This window comes from Pelodiscus sinensis, chromosome 11, assembly GCF_052426305.1.
Source record: "Pelodiscus sinensis isolate ZL-2025 chromosome 11, ASM5242630v1, whole genome shotgun sequence".
Lineage (NCBI taxonomy): Eukaryota > Metazoa > Chordata > Testudines > Trionychidae > Pelodiscus > Pelodiscus sinensis.
In genome coordinates, this window is record NC_143062.1 from 29,950,574 (window position 1) to 29,970,149 (window position 19,576).

Genomic DNA, 19,576 nt, shown 5'->3' on the forward strand with positions numbered 1-19,576 from the left:
TGTCACTAAAATATTTTTTCTCATGCTTGTGGTCCCTCAGGTATCCTAGTGGCTTGATGGTACATATGAAGAATGGAGAACACAGATTTAGCAGATTGGTTATGTTTGCACATGGTGTAACTGAGGAAGGCAACTAGGAGCGAAGACACCAGATAATTCCCACATGGTTCTATCAGTATAAAAATGTGTGGCTCTTCGGATCAGTCGGACTAGGTCGTTTGCCCATGGGTCTGTTGAGAAGCAAATATAGCATCCTGTTCTAAAGAGATTTGGTCATTGACCTACGGCTCCATTGATCAGGGGAATGTTGGGCCCCTGGACCAAAGAGAATGGGTCTTTTGCTTATGGTTCCACTGATCAGGGGAATGTGGACATCTGGGCAGGAAGGACTAGGCTACTTTATCATGGCTCCCTGGATCAGGGGAATGTGGGTACCTGGGTTGCATAGGCTGGGCAATCTGCCCATAGCTCCATTGAAAAAAGGAATGTAGGCATCTCTGGTCTGAACACACACTGCCATTTGCAGCTTTGTGGGTGGCTCCACAGAATAAAAGAAGAGAATTAAAAGAAAGGAAGTTATAAAATAGACTGTGCTGTGTACAGGCATAAAATGTGCTGCTGGCCCTGCAGCGTAACTGTCAGGTGTAGGTCTGCTACTGAGTCAGGAAACTGACTGTTATTTTCAAGGGGATCATCTCCCTGTGCCATCATCACACAACAGAGTTATTAAGCACCAATCACCAGTTCTTTTCTGGCCCCTGCAAATGAAAAAGAAATGGAAGAAATATTTTGCACACAGCAAGTATTTAAACTTGTCTATCCACTAAAAAAAAAAAATCCTGAGAGAGAGAGAGAGGGAATCCCTATGGAAACAAAGCTTTCACTTGACTAATAGAGTTAGCCAGACAGAGACTGTCACTGCTCATAAAGCAGGGCCAAAGGACCCCGAGGGCAAGTACCTCTGTTCTGATGGCAAAATGCAGCCAGAGGAGAAAAGAGCTCTCAAATGAGACACACATCTATAAAGGGAATCTAAGCCTGGGAATTAATGCAGCCAGCTCTTTAATTCACTGTCACCCCTCTATCTCCACCCCCCGCCACCCTCACAATAAAAAAAGACCCTGAAAGGAAGAGTCAAAGTGGAATCTAAGATAAAATAGGACATATTTCTGCAGCTTTAGTGAAACACAAACTCAGAGCCTTGATACCAAGAAAAGAACTATTTCTTCTTTGGGATTGTGTAATTTTTAACATGAACAGCATTCTTTAGCATCATGGAAACTTCAAACAAACAATAACCCTGCTTTTAATGTCCAGAAGCCATAGGACGCCTTTATTCCTGGATCTCACCATTTGAATGCTGCAGATTATCTTTCCTCCCTCCTCCCCACTTTAATACTTTGACTCGGCCTTTAAAATGATCTGCTTGTCCTAATGCTTAACGGCGGTGTGGCAGGCTGTGTTTCCTGGTCATTGGTTTCAGGGACTGACTCATGACTCCTCGATTCTATTTTCAGCTTTATCACAGACTGATTGTATGACTTTGAGCAGATCACCTCACCTCCCTGTGGTTCAGTTTATCCTACTTGAGAATGGTGAGACTATCGACCTTGCAGGGGTAATGGGAAGCTGAACGTTTTTTCTCAAAATGCTTTCAGATGCTCAGGTGGAAGATGGAGTAGCAAAGTGGACAATATTATATTTACATCACTAGTATTCCTCTGAGTTGTCACAATCTGTCACCACAAGGTGCCTTATACCTGTTCACAGTGACTAAGGCTGTGAGGAGTCTTCTGAAATGGTGACTATTATTCTTTCCTGAGCATCCTGTTTGTCTGGACTGCACGTATACAGTGGTGCTACATCTCATCAGCCATATGTTTTCTGTTTGCCTCCTAGGTAATCTATCGTGCCTTAACGCCAAACAACAAGATTGAAGATCCATATGGTCCTGAAGCCCAAGACCTCCTGAAACTTACCAACCTGCGTCTCCTTTTATTAAAAAGACAGGAGTGTCCCTGCCAGAACTTGGGGTTGCTAGAGAAACCCCAGAGGTTTGCCCACTATGCCATCTATGATCTGATTGTCCGGGGAAGTTGCTTCTGTAATGGGCATGCAGAAGAATGCCAACTTGCCAATGGGACAGGGAACACAGAGAACATGGTAAGTTCTTGAAATGCACTAGTTTACTTCAGTTTGTATTTGTTTGTACTTCCCGAGTCAAACAGAAACTTCTCCATAAAACTCTTCCCAAAACCAGTTTAAAATAGGGTACCGCTGATAATCTACATCAATGAAACCCAAACCTGATTATCAGTGTGGAAGGGGTATAGCACTAACAGCTGTGCCAAAAATGATCTATGCTAGAGATGGGCCTGAAACAAAAACTTGGATCTGAATATATCTACACTTTGTGGTGAGGTTTGGAATCGGGATTGGGATCCATATCAAAATATGGTGGTTGATATTATACACCTTCTCGTATCTCAACAGGGAGATAAACCAAAAACTTGGACTCAAATGTTGCCAATGAAATTCTGGAATGTCAAAATCCAGATCTCTCTTAAATCATGTAAGGAAATCTCTCTTTAAACAATGCAATGAATCTCATTTATCACAAGCTAGCACATGAAAAGTATTGCTTGAAAATCCATTTTTATTTTCTTCTGTATTCAAATGCATATGGTAGATGAGCTCCCCACCACTGGAGACTCTTGAATTTGCTAGGCATGAGCAGTTACATTAGTTATGATTTTAGCTTTTGACTCTTAACTTCCTGGGTTTTGTTGGTTCAGTCAGAGGCTAAGTATTAATGGTGGGAGAGGGAGATTGTGTGAGTGGTTTAATTATAGAGTCCTACCACCAAATTCATAACTGTTGAAAACTTTTATTGTTTTCAAAGAAAAGTTTACTTGAGTAGGCACTGCAAAGTTTGACTGTAGATACCAGGACAAGAAGAAAGAGGCATCATAGATCTTGTAATTCCTCCTCTTGACTAACTGCAAAATAGTTAATTTTCTGTTGGTTTTCTTGAAAGGTCTTAGCTTGACCCATGCAACGCAATCTAATCTTTGTCTTGATATCTAATGGACTTATGTACAAATAGTTTGTTACTCATTTGTGACTCTAGTAGAAAATATCTATTATATATTTTTAAGAGTTTGGTTGTTTGTGGACTTGTTTGTGCAAAATAAAGTCATACTTTTCAATTACCTACAGATAACAAATTTTGCATAAACAATCCTGCCATTTAAATTAGCTGAATGCTCTACTTTTTGCACTGAAATATGCTGGGTGAAAGGTTTAAATAATTATTTTTGTTTTTCATTGGAAAAAAATCATGACTATTATGATTAGAGTTCCTAAAAAATATTTGCTAACTAAATTAAAATCAAGTTACCTATTCAACTGTCATTTTAATGCAAAGGAAATTTTTACAGTTACAAATCACAAAATAATTCAAATTTAGTTATGGAAAGAATAGTGAAAGCTTCACGAGTTTCTGATTCAAATTTTCTATGTAAGGTAATTATTCAATAAAATGAATAATGTTTGAAGTTGAAAGCCTACAAATTTAAAACTGTTCTTTTACTTTTCTTTTGCAAGCACATTAATCAAAAATTCTCTTACATATATTTAATTTCTTGAACTTTCCTATAAGTGTAATTCTATGCAAAATGACTTTGCCCAGTCAATGACTGGCCTCACCTGCTAGTTCTCTATGAAAGAAACACAAAAAGGTGGAAAAGATTAAAAGAAAAAGCAGTGTTTTTGCCAGTGCAAAAGCGGCTAGGAGTGCTGTGGCACCTTATAGACTAACAGAAGTGTTGGAGCATAAGCTTTTGTGGGCAAAAACCACCTTCGTCAGATACCCCTCTAATACTTTTACCAGTGCAGTTACTGATGTGCATGCATGTTTTCTGGGCACAATTGTGAAGCAAAATGTGGCCCTCAAAAGTGTTTCCTTGAAATAAACTCCGATCGCGTTTTAATTTTAATATCTGCCTGGCTGTTTTTTTAGGCACTTACACCAACAATTTGCTCTAGTGCTGACACTGTCACAAGTTTTAATCTGGAGGGATTTCTTCTCCTTCTGCATACACACGCACCCATGTGCACCCATATGAATAAACTATTGGTATTGATGCTGAGCATTTCAATTGTCAGCTTCAGTCAATGGGATCTGTGGGCATTCAGTGACTGAAAAATCAGGCCTGGCATCCCTGCTATTTTTTGGAAAATGGACTAGGGAGGAAATGGAAATCTCAACAGAAATGCAGGTGGTCTCCAACCCAGGCTTGCCTCTTCCTAGAAAGAAGCCAGGTCTGCAAGGAGCTTGAGAATTATTCTCTTGTGATATATTTGAATCTGCTTGAGATAAGGTTTATAATTAATCCTTTAAAAAAAAAAAGAATGAGTGCAAATTTACAAAGTGTCTGATAAGATTTTTTTTGTTACTTTACATACTTGTAGAGCAAGGTTCAGGGTACAAAGGTAATTCTCTTTCCCGCTGCACCCAACTTAAGACAAGTAAAGATAAAAAAGGATCCGCTGTACACGCCATAAGTTCACTCTTGAACGGTGATAAGGCTGAATTCCCTGCAAAGGTTCCATGTGCCCCTTAACTGACACTATCCTAATTCACAGAAACTTTTTACATTTTATGAAGGGACAACATTCAAACTCCAAACCTTTTCACTGCCATTATACATGCCAGGTACAGGCAGCTGCATGTGACTCCAGTTCAAATATAGCAGTTATGATACCATTTGCCATTGTTTTCAGTAAAATGCTAATTAGCGGAACAAGGAATAATGTAATATAATCTTCAGCAGTCTCTTTGGAATAAAATTCCAGGCTTTGATTTAGGAAAGCACATACTTACACGGATGTATGTGCTCTAATGCTTTCCTGAATGAGACTGTGTCCCTGCATAGAAGCCTTAAAGATAGGTGGGGTGTTCAAATGCTCCTATTCGTACTGCCCTACCAATAATGCACCATTACCAATTATTTTCTAAACACCGATTCCTCAATACATATTGTATGGAGTAACCATAATAACAATCATGGGAGAATTATGTTAATCAAATGTAGTGTGTTATCTAAGGATATCACAAAAGGTATATCCCAGCAGGCCAAGAATTCAAGCCATTTAACCAAGAACAGCAACTCAAGTCAATAGCACCATGGCTTTCTGTCTCTATAATGAGATCTGAAGACATATCCAGCCATTAATGCTTTATTCATGGTACCTTTATAGACTCAAGAAACCCCATTCCACAACTAATGTCCCATCTATGTAGGTATATAGTGCTTGTGTTATAATGGTAGTTTTTAAATTTTGGAATGGATATTCCTAAGGATCTTTGAAGTTTTCTAGTTTTAGAATTTTAGATGATGTATGATTAATAAAATTCATCTACATTTCACAATATTTAAAAGATTTTATTTTCTGAATCACTACCAGCCGTCGTATAAAATTATCATCGTATGTACTCTAGGATTGGGTGATGTTATCCACCCACTGTAAATGTGGACCCATTTAATATGTAACCGTGTAGAAAAAAACACTGCTTAAAGAACACATGTTCTACAGCAAGTTGTTAAATATGCAAGTGGTGAAATAGAATAGATGAGTAACACATTAAATTGAATACAGCTGGTAGAAGAAGAAACACTGCCCATTAAAAGGGAAAACACTATTGTGCGTGTTGTTGGCACAGTCATTGTAAACTATGACTGGGTGTCTCTTCTTGTTTTTTCCATTACTCTCAATGGAACTTGGGTTTTGTGCCATCAAATTATTTCATAGGGCAGAAGGTGAAATAGTTTTGATGAAATAGATTTCACGAGTGACTCATACCGCAGGACAACAAGGAGGATGTATCCTAGTGCTCACTCTGAAACAACACTGAGGGTTTTCTCTGGATAAAGACTTAATAAGATCTGAGGTAGGGCTTCAAGATCCCTGTATCAATTCTCCTGAGGCACAGTGCCCATCATGTGGCAGAAGATGTTTTATAGAACATACTAATAAAGAAGGTAATAAATGGGCATCTTGAGATTTAAGAATATTAAATCTTTTTAATGCTTCAATTATTTAATACATGGTACTTCTAGGAAATGCAAAGCACACAAGCATCTCAAATAAACTATTCATCTCCATGCTGGGTTTTCTTTGGGGGAGAGGAGGAGGGAGTTTCAGATTATTTCATTGGTATTTTTGTCTGGGAGTAGCTGATATTTCCTAGGTTACATTTAGCATCTTCTCTAAAGCTACACTCATATTTCTGTGTACAAAATTCCTATATATTCCCTCCTTAGTCAAATGGGCAGGGCACAAAACTAGGTGAAAAGCCTTGATCCAGCTCTTTTGAGCATTCTTATATTTCAGTGCAGAAACAGTAAAAAGGAGAAAAAATGATGGCCAGGAAATCTATGAGCAAAGAGCCCATTAAGAGCTTTTCCTGCTCTTGCAGTAACAATGACCCTTTTTCTTGTTTTCCCTTTCTCCTCTTTTACCCCCAAGTCATTTGGCAGATGCTGCAAAGATATGAAACATGACTTATGCATCATCTTGGAGTATCCATAGATTTACACTCAAAAGGTGGAATTCTTCTTTCAGATCTGCATGGGCTATATCATCTGGTTCTCCCTACACATGCATGTCAATGAAGGCACTAGAACTTACTGAATCTGGGTGATGCTATGAAAATGACAGGAGTGTTTTGTTGTAAGCACGGGACATTGGCATCAATTTAGAAAGGAATGAAAGTCCTGACTAGGCATGTGTGTGTCTCTGGTCTTTTTTCATTGCTGGACAGAGTGGATAATACCCCCATATTGTTTTTGTAGGCGGTACAAGAATTTCTGCTGCAATGGTCTGAGGGTCTTGCTGTACGGCACTGGGAACAGCGGTCTAGTTTAGGTTGCAGTTAGCTAACACATGGTAGCTAAGCCCAGTCTTTCCCCTAGCATATATCTAGAACACACAAAGGAGCTTGGAGCACAAACAGAGGGCACACACAGTGAACGGCTTCTAGACAAGCTTCCAGTCCATTTGTCAAATATTTCACAATTTTTTTTTAGTGCAAATGAAACAATAATAAAGATGGGACAAAGGAAGGTCACTGTGTATCCAAAAAAAATTATTTATAAAACTCACTGCAGAACCACTGGCTGACAATAAGTGTTGAGGGTATTTTATTTGTTTTTGGTGCCCTCATTGCCAGGAAATTCACATGAATTGCTTCAGACATCAGTTCCTCTTCTTTATTGCCTTGTTTACAAAGAAAAAATGTACTCTTTGTGGGCCTGATCCTACACAATTGCAGCCAAAGGGAATTTTCCTATTGATTTGAATGGGAAGAGGATCTGATCCTATCTGCAGTTTCTTGTTTGGAGTAAGAGAGAGTTGAAACAAGGGTTACATGAGGTAAAACTTGTTTTTCTACAGCACTTTGCTCGGTAGCTTGGCTGTCATCCCTCTTGCAAATATTATCTCCTGACAAAATACCTTGTGCTGTTCTACTGATAATCCTGCACCTAAGTTTCCACAGTCCCTGTTGGATCCAAGTTGTGCCAGACTTTGTGACTTCCAAAGTTCTGTAATGCCAGGAACTGCTGTCTGTAGAAGATGGCAATTCAAAGAGCAGTTTTTGCTGGTAAAAAAAATTAGCCTCCATTAGGTGACTATTGTCCGAATGTTGATGTAAAATAGGCCACCTCAGAATGAGTTCTAGGGCCAGGTCTCCCAACTGTTTTGCTTGAATAAGGACTGAGTTAGGACTCCAGGGTCTGACACTTCCTATCTGAAAGAACAGGAAGAGATAACAGAGGCTATGTAAAAAGAAGTAGTTTGCTTAAGTTTCATGGATTACATGTAAAGAACACTGTAACCTTGACTTCTTTGCTAGTCCTGTTAGACACAAGGTTTTTCTAGGATTCCCTGGTGAAGCACTGGATGAAGAAAGATGGCTGAGCTTCAGATACTGTCTGAGAAAGAAGCTAACATCACAGATAGGTACACTTGGATTTTCTTAGAAACCCTGTGGTAGAGCAGAGGGTCCATGCAACATGGCACCTGTGAGCCACAGATGAGAATTGACTTCAAAACTGTGGCTTTGTGGGTAAGTCTACATTGCGGTTCCACACCTCTGGATGCTGTGTCAACTGACTTGGACTCACAGGGCCCAAGTCCAAATGTCTACACTGCAGTTAAACAGCCCGGTAATCCAAGCCTCACGAGCACAAGGCAGCTGGCATAGACCAGCTCTATGTGTTTACTGCAGTGTAGACATACCCTGAATGACAGTCAAGTTCCCATAAAATTATCTAAACAAAGGCAAAAGATGAGTGTTCAGACCCATCTAAAAAGCCAAATCCAGAATTTCTTTCTCGGGCAAAATTCCCACTCAAGTCAATGGGCATTTTGCCTAAGTAATTACTGAGTAAAATCTGAGTAAGGGCTTCTGGAACTTGGCTCAAGTTTTTGTTGTTGCTGTTGTCTCGTGTAGCCTGAGAGAAACATTCCTATATTAAGTTAAATCTCTGCTGTTTCCTGGGACCAGAAATAGGGCCTGAATCAAAACTCAGCATCCCTAAACTTTGGCATTGTTTTGAGATTCAGGCCAGAATGTTCCAAACAGTCTCATCTTTATTAAGGGAAAACCCTAAACCCCAGGTTCAAATATTCTTTAACTCTGGGACTGGAAACCATCCAAATCTGGAAAGTGCATTTATCCTGGTATGAATTTCTTATGGACTTATACCTGGCTAGTATATCCAGCAGCCCTAAAAAGGATGCCTATTCAGTACTCATGGTGGACATGTCTCATAGAGGTTCATTTCAGATCAAATAATGATACAATAGAGTTCTTCTTCAAAGTATCTTCTTCAGAGTTTCTTGGCTCTCTACAACTGAGTTCAAGGTGTCCCTTAGAGGATTTTTCTATGTTCTGCCCCCAGATGGGCTAGAATAACTTCAAGCTACAATTGTAGAGGTACTTAAAAATGAAAAATAATTAATCAAGCTTTTTAGAATCACCTATGTTTGGGTTTGCATTTAGGGAAAAGGTTCAGATCTCTTTTTTTATCCAGAGTCATTAACACAGCCCTAATTTTTGGAATGTATCTGCTATACTGTTGAGCTCTGGATGAAAGCAGGGGCTGTTGGCCACATCTCTTTTAGCTTTGCCCATATTGATAGCATTCACAATACCCTGAAAATATATGGTCATGTACTGCCTCTCTCTGTGTTTGCTACCCACTGTTGGTTAGAATCAGAACTATTCAGCTTGGGGTCATGGATCACAAACATCTAATGGAGATTCTCCATTACCTGAAATAGGGATCTATGCTTTGGAAGCAGAAGGATCTTAGTTTCACACAGGCTGTCAGTATGACATTTTGGGTGGCTGTGGTGAACAGCATAGCAACAAACATAATAAACTTGTTGGTGACCATGTTATCATCTAGTGAGTGTGTAGTCTAGGATTATAAATCCAAGTAAAATATTCTTTCCAACATCCCTCTGCCAAGAAACACACGTAGAGCTAAATTACTCTTACTAATATCTTGGAAATCTCTTTTACTAATGATTAAGGCTCTGAATCAGGAAACTTATCTATTCAGGAAGGGTGTTAAATTGCTTCAAACACACAACATACACATACCATTTTTGTAGGAAGCAACATTTCTATTCCACTTCTTTGACTTTAAACTGTTTTGTGTGGTGGGATTATAAACTTCTGATCTGAGACTTTATTAACTTTTAAACACAGCCTTTTGTTAAATATAATAGTTAAGAATGAAGAGTAAATCATTCAAAAGTAGTTTCGTTTTATTGCTTAACTAGTTAATTACTGGTTGGGAGCTTTTTGTTGTTGTAATTTTAATCACTTAATTGCGGCTTTGAGTTACTTTCATCTTCTGTGAAGGAACCACACTAATCCTGCCAGTAGAGACCTTTGATTGGAAGTTCTTGTAAATACACTTAGGGCTGGTAAAATGGTTTAATGTTCCTTATATTGCCCTCAGGGTTTTTGGGTGGTTTTTTTTTTTCATTGTAAAAATTAGGGAGGGGGAAAAAAAGAAATGATCAGCTCTGTTTAAAACTATCAAACACCATTTAAGGCCACCATCTCTCCAAAGATCCAAGTACAGCAAATTTCAGAGGATGTTTATTTGGTTTCCTTTTGATACAAGCTGTCCAGAATTAGATTTGATCCAAGCCACTGATACTCTAACAAATCTCAGGGTCATCACAGTTTTTTTTTGTACATGTAAATATCCACTCCCTGCACTCTGCCTCATTTGCCAGCTAAAAATAACAATATCACCCAGACTATACTTTACTGTTTGTTTCTCATTATCAATAGTTAATATTAACCGAGTTCTGTAAAATGCGATAAAGGAAGGAATTTATAGCCACGTATATTGGACTAATTACTGTAAATCCCAAGTAACTCCGTATAGTAAGCGGAGTTACTTCAGATTTGCACACTAGAATAAATGACATGAAAATTTGGCTCACCGGTGTGAACAGATTGTGTTCAAACTTCTCCATTACGTAGCTATGGCAGTGCTCCCTGGTGCTAACCCACTATGTCTATGTGGGGAATCCAAAGATTTCTGCTAATGTACTTTTGGTATGACTTCAACCATTTCTCTTTTCTCCTGAAACCCAGTTCTGGGTCTAGTGATGTTAAATTGAGTTTAATTAATTTCCATTGACTAGTCGATTAGTCGATAAGTGGGGAAAACCGTGGAGCCGCAGTGAGGTTAGCTCCCAGCCTCAGGAGCTAACCCTGCTGCAGATCTGCCTTTTAATTGTATTAAGACCCGTCAGGCTGAAGTGCAGCTGGGGGGGACCAGATGCGAACTGGGATAGCTGATTCTTAATTCATTTAAAAAGCACAAGCATGGCGCTTGGGATGGGGCGCAAGCCAGGAATCAGTGAGCCCATGCTTATACTGGGTCCCCCAGCACCGGCTTCTGCTCCCTCCACCTGGTGCCTCTGATTGAGGCAGCAAGTGGGGGAAGTGACTTGTTGAGTCACTACTCTACTATCTGATAAGCTTATCAGATAGTTGACAATTCATATAGTTGTTTACATTCCTACCTGGGTCTCTACCTAGCAGAGCTGGCCACTCATGACAAAGTGTTTGGTGCTTTTGTGATTTGTGATCACCAAACTCATTTTTACCATTTGATCTGAGAAGATTTGAACTGTGGTAAAATTTCAGGTTATTGCATTGACCCAGTAATATACTGAGTCTTCTTCCTCTTCCTCACTTGAAATACCCACTCTCCATTTAGCGGGGTAATCATTAGAAACCGATCACCTTCTGCATCTTAGAAGTACTGTAATTTTCATGTCCTACGTTCCTCAGGCTTTATGTTGACATAGGAGCTATTATTTCCACACTATTTGGTAGTCACTGACAACATGCTCATTGCTACGCAAGAGGGAAGAGGGCAGCTTTGCTCAAAGACATAAAAAAGTCAAGCCTGCACTGACACAGAAAATGATAAGAAACCTGACTGAGATATTGGCTGGGGTGGAGTCATGCATGAGCTTGAATGTACACACAAGAAGTTGACACTTGATGTATTAGACAACAGAGAACCACAGACAGCTCTTAAATATCCCCCAGCAGGCCTGACTTGCTGTCACAGGAGACAGGATACCAGATAAAGGCCAGATTGGGGACTTGAAACCCTCAAAGGCCCTACTCCACGACATACCTTTATGAATGTTGTCTCTTTGTGAGATTGCACACAGCATCCATGCATCATATCTTTGTCACTATTCAGAAGGTGACCATCTGGCCAGTCTATGGATTCACCTAACTCGTACAAACCACGTTCCTGTTCACCTAACTCGTACAAACAATGTTTTTCTTCACTGTTATTCTTTGGTGAATTTGGAATATGGGGAAAGCTTGAGTTCTAGGGACTGAAGCCCCTCTGATTATGCATAGACTAGGTGCCATACTGCCAACTTCCCATATACTCCTTAGCCTTCCAGTGTCCCTCAGTCCTGTATTACAGAAGCTGCTTGGGATGAGCTGGACATTCCTTCTGCTCTGAGAATGTCTACAAGGGTAATAGTTATGAGAGGGGTAATACAGACACATCGACTTACTCATGTCACATAAACCCGCACATGACATGAGCGGGTAATAGCTTTCAGTTTCTCCTAACCGTGTCAGGCTTTGAATTGGTGACTTCAGTATGGAAGGCCCTGCAATCCATAACTAATCCCCTCTGCCATTTGGTCCCCTAGGGCTTTGCATGCTTGAAAAAGTTGAAATAGTCTTTTCATTTGACCACACAAAAGGATTGAACAGGTTTATAAGGGTCAAATACTGATGATATTATCAGAAATCACAGTTATCCAGTATAGCCAAAAATCCCTTTGTAGGCCCAAAGAGCATTCTTGCACCTCTCAGTCTGGGAGGTCATAAGGACAGCAGGGATCAGTTTGAGGCAGATAAGTGTTTCACTATTCCTCATGACACCCAGGACCCATAAAGGGTCCCTTCCTAAAAAGTCTGTAAGTGACTTGCTGCTGACATGATTGCAAACTGCTACATCCAGAAATGTTCTGGCAACACTACAAAGTGAATACACTGCCTGAAGACAAACATTTTCTCTGAATCAGCAACAGTTGCTCAGTTCTGGAAGGCTTCCAAGCTTAACCTTCATTCAGTAGCAAAATAATGAAATACACTGACAGCAGCCAAGGAGCAGCAGCAAAAACAACAACAACAACAACAATTACTGAAAGGATAAAAAGATAAAAGCCCAACCAGACTGGGAAAAATCAAATGAATGAGGCATGAGATAGGACTGACTGGAGACAGTATGCAAATTCTGCTTTACAGGATGGTTCCAGCCACTTAGAATTCTCTCTTTTCCAGTGTGGTTTATTAATTGTTTTACGTCTGTTAACATCAGATGTTTGGTTAGTGTTCAGGAATTAAAGAATCAGAGAAATTAAAGAAGGAAAAGACCTATTGGGTCACTCTCTTTCTTTCTCAACTGCTCATGACAACGATATGTGTGGATGACACTTGATATAGGGCAAAGTATGAAAGAACTTCCAGTGATCACTTGGGGACTTGCAGTTAAGATTGTCTTTCTAATAAATATGGTATTATTCAACTGTACGTTACTGGGTTCAGTTCAGGAATCATGGGGTGTAATATTGTGGCCTTTGTCACACACGAGGTCAAACTAAATGATCATAACAGACTCTTCTGTAATCTGAACTAGGGGTTTGACATGGCTGGTTGTCTTGCATTCTGGTCTGGACCGATACCATATAATGTGTTCGAGATCACATCTCCCTGAGGCTTACTAGTGCTGAGTCCAGAGAGAAAAATACAGACCCTGGAGTCTGTGTTCAGTCTTCCGTGAGGATGCAGCCAACCGCTCTGCGCAGCGGTCAATCTGCCAGCTGGCTGTAGAGGAGCAATGGCATCAGCTGCAGCCTGTCCCCTCTGTTAGGTACATGAAATATCTGGTCTGAGAGGATTAGAAACTGGAGGAGTAGGGAGCAAATTGCTGCAGGGAGATGGGGCTGGGATAGGAGAGAATGTGAAGATAACTATTATTTTTAGCATTCTTCTCAATCTCAAATTATCTACAATGGCGAGGGTGGGGGATGTAGGAGTCTAGAAATTCAAATATAAATTATGATGTTCAGGAAAAGCTATAGAAAATCATAACGAATATTAGCAGTGAGGTTAAAGGATAACATTAGATTCACGCTCCAATTAAAAATTAAATCAGAGTCTTGATTTCAACAAATTCCCAGAACTCTGGCCAGAGTTGTGGCCATGAGGCTATAGGGAAGCCAGTATGCAAGAAGGAAGGGGAGTCTTAAATTCTTGTCTTTCTGGCTTTGCCTGCCTTGCTGTTCAGACCTTTTCCCAAGAAGTACGTGTCACTGATGGATAGCCACTAGCCTGATTGGTAGAAAAGCAGATTGTCTCTTCTGAACTTATCTTTTCCATCTCCTGCCTCCTAGGCTAAATATCAGGCACTTCCTGAAGGAGATTCATTCTTCCTAGAGTAATTCCCTTCCTGCTTTTGCAACACTCTGCAAGCAGAGAACTTGAATCTCCATTTTTAAAAGACCCTTGTGTCACAAAAGTTCTTAAGGAGCTAGATTTGTGAAGTCCCATGTGCTGAGGTATTAATAGTTCTTGGATGCATCCAGACATTGTGCATTAAACAACAATCAGGAATGGGAGGAGGGCAAGAGGCTTTTTGTCTTCTTTGCTTGCTTATCTGGTGTTCCACTGTACTACTGGCCTGTTAAATAGCGGAGGGCAAAATCTTCCCTCTATGCATTCGCCACTATCTGATCCTGTACTGTGAGATTACTTGTAACACTTACACAAGTATTTCTTATTTGAGAGAAGCTCTTCTCTTCACGCCTCCCAAAGCTAATACATGGTTTTAATATTCACATGCTAGTCTCATAATGATTTTGCCAATTGAGCATCCAGAATGAGAGCTTTGTTGCCATCTGACACGGGTTTATTTGAACTAGCAAAGCTTAGAATAGTTCAGTCCAAAGCAGACTGTGAAGAGCTTCAAAGGGATCTCACAAAATCAGGTGACTGGGCAACAAAATGGCAGATGAATTTTAAAGTAATACATACTGGAGTTTGATAAGACTGGGACTTATCAGCTTGGAAAAGAGATGACTAAGGGGGATATGACAGAGGTCTATAAAATCATGGCTGATGTGGAGAAAGTAAATAAGGAAAAGTTATTTACTTGTTCTCATAACAGAAGAATCAGGGGTCACCAAATTAAACTAATAGGCAACAGGTTTAAAACAAACAAAAAGAAGTGTTTCTTCATACAACGAACAATCAACCTGTGGAACTCCTTGCCAGAGGATGTTGTGAAGGCCAGGATGTTAATAGGGTTGAAAAAAGAACTAGATAAATTCATGGCGGATAGGTCCATCAGTGGCTATTAGCCAGAATGGGTAGGAATGGTTTCCCTAGCCTCTGTTTGGCAGAAGCTGGGACTGGGCAATGGGGTTTATCATTGTCTGATTACCTGTTTTGTTCATTCCCTCTGGAGCATCTGGCATTGGCCACTATCGGAAGACAGGGTATGGGGCTAGATGGACTTTTGGCCTGACCTAATATGACTATTCTTATGTTCTTAACTTGCAAAGCGAGCTCCCTTTCCTGGACAATATGCAACTTAGGGCTTTAAATTCAACCCTGTAAGACAAAACTATATTTTCCCAGGCGCCACTAAAAGATACAGTCAAAGTTAAGCACCTGACCAAGCTTGGCATTTTGATTAAGACAGTGGAGAACCTTCCTCCCCTCCCCATCTCAGCTTCAGCCAAAGCTTCCTAGGAAGCAGCCAGCCCCTTTTACCTAGCCTGCTGGGCTCTGACTGGCATCTTCCTGCTTCTGTCCCTTCTAGCTGCTGATGGATCAATTATTGTTGGTTCTACCAGCAGTGGATCTTCAGTAGCTTCTCTAGAAGCTCTAGAGGGTCTGAAGTCATCGCTCTTTTCACCTGAAAGGTGGCCAGTGTGGCATGACTTCAGTCATTCACTGGCTCAGTCATTCAGAATTAAGCCTCTGACCAAGCTCTGCTTTTGGATTAAGACAGGAGATCCGTCCTCCCTTGTCTCATCTTTGCTCGGGATTGCCTTCCTGGAGGAAGCATCCCACCCTTTTTTACCTTGCCTCCATTACCCTAAGCAGCATAACCTAGTGGCTAGAGCACTGGACTGGGATTCAGGAGAACTAGTTTCTGTTCTTGGCTTTGTTGGTGATTTGGGGCAAATTCCAACCTGCTCTGTGCCTTAGTTTCCCCATGGATTAAATGAGGAGAATGGTACTGACTGCCTTCCTCTGTAAAGTACTTTGAGATCTGCGATACTGCTCTCTCTAAGTGCCAGGTATAATTCCAGGGGAGGACATCAAATGTCTGGCACACCCTATTACCCATTTAGAATCTTTAGACACCAACATTACGGGAGGGCAGAGAGCAAACCCACTTTATTAGGAAATTCATCAAGCAATAAAGCTGCATGTGGAGAAATTCTAGACAGTGTAGGCTTTGTGGGAGTATGGGGGAGCTGCGAGAAGGAACTGTGCAAGTGAAATCCTCCTCACTCAAAGGCCGTGCTGTGCTCTGCTGCATTAATCCTTTCAGCTGCTTCAATGTATTCTCCTTCCCCTGACAGGTCCATGGGAAGTGTGTGTGCAGACACAATACAGCAGGGAACCACTGTGAGAGGTGTGCACCATTATACAATGACCAGCCTTGGAAGCCAGGAGATGGAAAAACTGGGGCACCCAATGAATGCAGAAGTAAGTAGGGGGGAAGCTTAATGATTCAGGGTCTCAGGAACATAAATCACTGTCCAAATAGGCAAGGGTCTATAATAGACAATTCACCCAGTTTGGATTTATGATGCACTTGCAGCAGATGGAGAATGAATTGCTAGGTAACTGCTAGAAAATCCTTACAATTAATGTATTTTTAATGTTGCTGGTCTATTTGATCTATGGCAATATAGAACATACAAGATGGAACTCTGCTCTTCAAAGAGAAACAGTCCCTCATTCCTTTCACCATTCCCAAGCATAGGTCTCTACAGAGCTTTAGCTGTCTAAGAAAGCTTACGGAGATAAATTTAATGGGGAGAAAAGAAAAGTTCAGTGATCTCTGCCTTTGGCATTTGCATGGGAACAAGTTTTCAGGAATGTCTGAATTTGAGCTGGTTCCAACTCTATATTATAGAATTATGTTATGTATTTATTAATAACTAGAAATGGTTTTGAACCAACTTCCAGCTCTTCTCCCATTCCTTCAATTCAAACAAGCATGGGCATTTGTGTGGGGACAATTAGAATCCAAACTTGAATCTGGATTTAAATTTCACAGGTCACCTCCTGTTTAAGTAGTGGTCTGAAGCAGAACCCCAGTTCTGAGCACTCTTAGAGTACTTCTACACTAGCCCCCTAGATCGATCTAGGGAGGCTAATATCCCGCGCTTGATTTGCATGTTCCCGGCCGGTCACCATTTTAGAAATTGACTAGTCCGAAGTAACTGCCCGTGTCTACACACGGCAGTAAAACGGGGTTCCTATTTAAAGCCGTAACTCGATCTAGGGGGCTAGTGTAGATGTATCCTATGGCTCAGAAAGGTTTGAAATCAGAATGTAATGGCTTGTCTCTATGTCTCCATGGTGGACTCATCCAAACCCCTGAATCTAAAAACCCCAAAAACTTGGAGGAATCCAACTCTGGGTCAGATCTGTCTATCTCCACTTTTCCTCATCTAACACTAAAGGTGTGCATAGTGCTTTACAAAACATAAACTATAGCATTGCTGCTCCAAACAGTTTACAGTCTAAACTGGATGAGAAAAAAAAAGCCAACAGCATTTCAAAATGTGAAGTTCTAACTGGAGCAAAACAGACTAGTCATAGTTGATCAATTTAAGAAAATAAAGTGGACTTTCAAGTTTACTAATGATGGATGCAGGTTTGTTATAACAATTACTAATTTTAGTAGGATCAAATTGAAACAATCCTGAAGAGTCTTTATCTTTTTGTCATTATAGTTGCATTGCAAAAGCAAAATTATGAGTGCCTTGAACTGGTTGGAACATGGGAGGTTTTGTGGAAAACGTTGACCATATGGTGAAAAATCAAAATCTGAAATCTTTCAGCCAAAAACTGAAATATTTTGTCCAAAACCAAAATATTTCAACTAAATATTGAAATATTTTGATTCCAAAATGTCGTCACGGTGCCTCATAGGGATTGTAGTTCAGGTGTCTCGTGTCCCCTTTCTTCTGTACAAGATGGGCTTCTTGGTTGGATTGCTTCATGGTTTCCCAGCAGAGCCAACAGCATCATGGGCCCTTGAGCAAGATGGGGGAGGCTGGCTTTGCACTCCCAGAAGGGGTGAGGCCACGGGCAGAAGGGGCGAGCCAGTCCAGGGCTGCCTGGAGCATGGTGCAGCCCCATCCCCCCAGTCCTTAGCACTTCCCAGAGGACATGGTGTAGCACTCCAGCAATGATTTAAAGGGCCTGGAGTTCCTTTGAATCATTGAGCCCTGGGGCAACTACTCCCTTTCCCACTCCTACCCTCTGCAACAGCAAGTCTGTGGTTTCCCCTGTTGTTGAGAGGAAGTGGTGCATCCTGGGAGTCTTAAAGCTATGGTGCATTATGGAAGATGAAGTCCAGCTGGGAATATACAGAGCCATCCCTGGGGAATGGCAAATTGGGACAACCGCATCAGGCTCTGTACTTTGGGGGCTTAACAGGCCAGCACACTTGGCTAGCCCAGGGGTCCTGGAAGTGATGTATTCATCATTTCTGCCCAGGCTCTGCATCTCCTTAAGGCGGTCCCTGGGGACATGATTCAACTGAACTACAACTTTCACCAGGCACTGTGGCAGCATAGGCAAATCAAAATTCTGAGGTTTGGGTCAAAATATTTCCATTTTCAGGCATTTGTGTTTTTTAAAGACTCTTTTAAAAAATGAGTTGCAAACCCAATTTTCCGCCCCAAAACAGTTTTGATAGGAAAGTTTCAACTCGCCATAGTAGTGATAGATTTGGTAGGGGCCAATGGGCTCAGTCTTCTAAGTGAAAATAAGTAGGACAGCACTGAAAGTAGAGATGGTCCAAGCCACAAAGTTTAGATATACATTTGGATCTTAATTTTCCCAAAGTTAGGCAGTGTTCAGATCTGGGATTTTGGTCCAACCCATCTGTAATTAAATTTAGATACTTAGATTAAATTACACAGTTCTCAACAATTGGCTTTAGGAGTCTCATTCTGTTTTTAATATTTCTCTTTTTAACCTAAACCCAGAGAGGCAGGCAAAAGAAAAATGTCTGGCATAAATTAATTTGGGCCTAAATTAATTGCAATGAAACTGCCATGTGAGGGACACTCTCGGCTCTGTGCTTTATAAAAGTGAGTGAGAAATGCCTTTCTCTGCTTCCTAATAGAGTGTCGCTGTCACAACCATGCTGATAGCTGCCACTTCGACCTGAGTGTTTGGCTGTCATCTGGGAAACACAGCGGTGGAGTGTGTGACAACTGCAAACACAACACAGAAGGACATCGGTGTCAAAGATGCAAACCAGGATTTTACAGAGATTTGGGAAAACCTATGTCTTCCCCAGAGGTCTGCAAACGTAAGTTTGTCCAACCAAATACAGTACAGACAACTGGGTTGTGAAAGCTGTTTAGGTCTACACATTCCATAATGAGCTGAGCCTTCCAGCCCATTAATAGCATCTATAGATATCTGTGGAAATTTAGCATAACTCCATTATCCTTTCCTCTGACCCTTCTTTCCCAGCTCTGATTTCCTGATCAAAGACACTTTCCTCCTGACCCTGCCACCAAACTCTGATTTCAATGTGGGATCATGATCAAATGATCTGATTTTAAAAGAAATAATAATTCTCTGAAGCCGTTTCATTTTAGAGAGTTTGCACCAGTTGTGTTTGCATTTAAAATGCTTCTATCCTAGTGAGGCACACATTTT

General features: G+C 40.7%; 1 protein-coding gene across 2 annotated transcripts in view; it reads left to right on the forward strand.

Annotated features, from left to right (window-relative positions):
* LOC102461575 (netrin-4-like) overlaps positions 1–19,576 on the forward strand; it is a 69,668-nt gene that overhangs the window by 28,519 nt on the left and 21,573 nt on the right. For both annotated transcript variants that reach the window (XM_075938773.2, XM_089781225.1), the window contains exons 4-6: positions 1,900–2,163; positions 16,243–16,369; positions 19,032–19,220. In XM_075938773.2, coding sequence (XP_075794888.2) covers positions 1,900–2,163; positions 16,243–16,369; positions 19,032–19,220 — 580 coding nt within the window. The remainder of the gene's footprint in view (positions 1–1,899; positions 2,164–16,242; positions 16,370–19,031; positions 19,221–19,576) is intronic.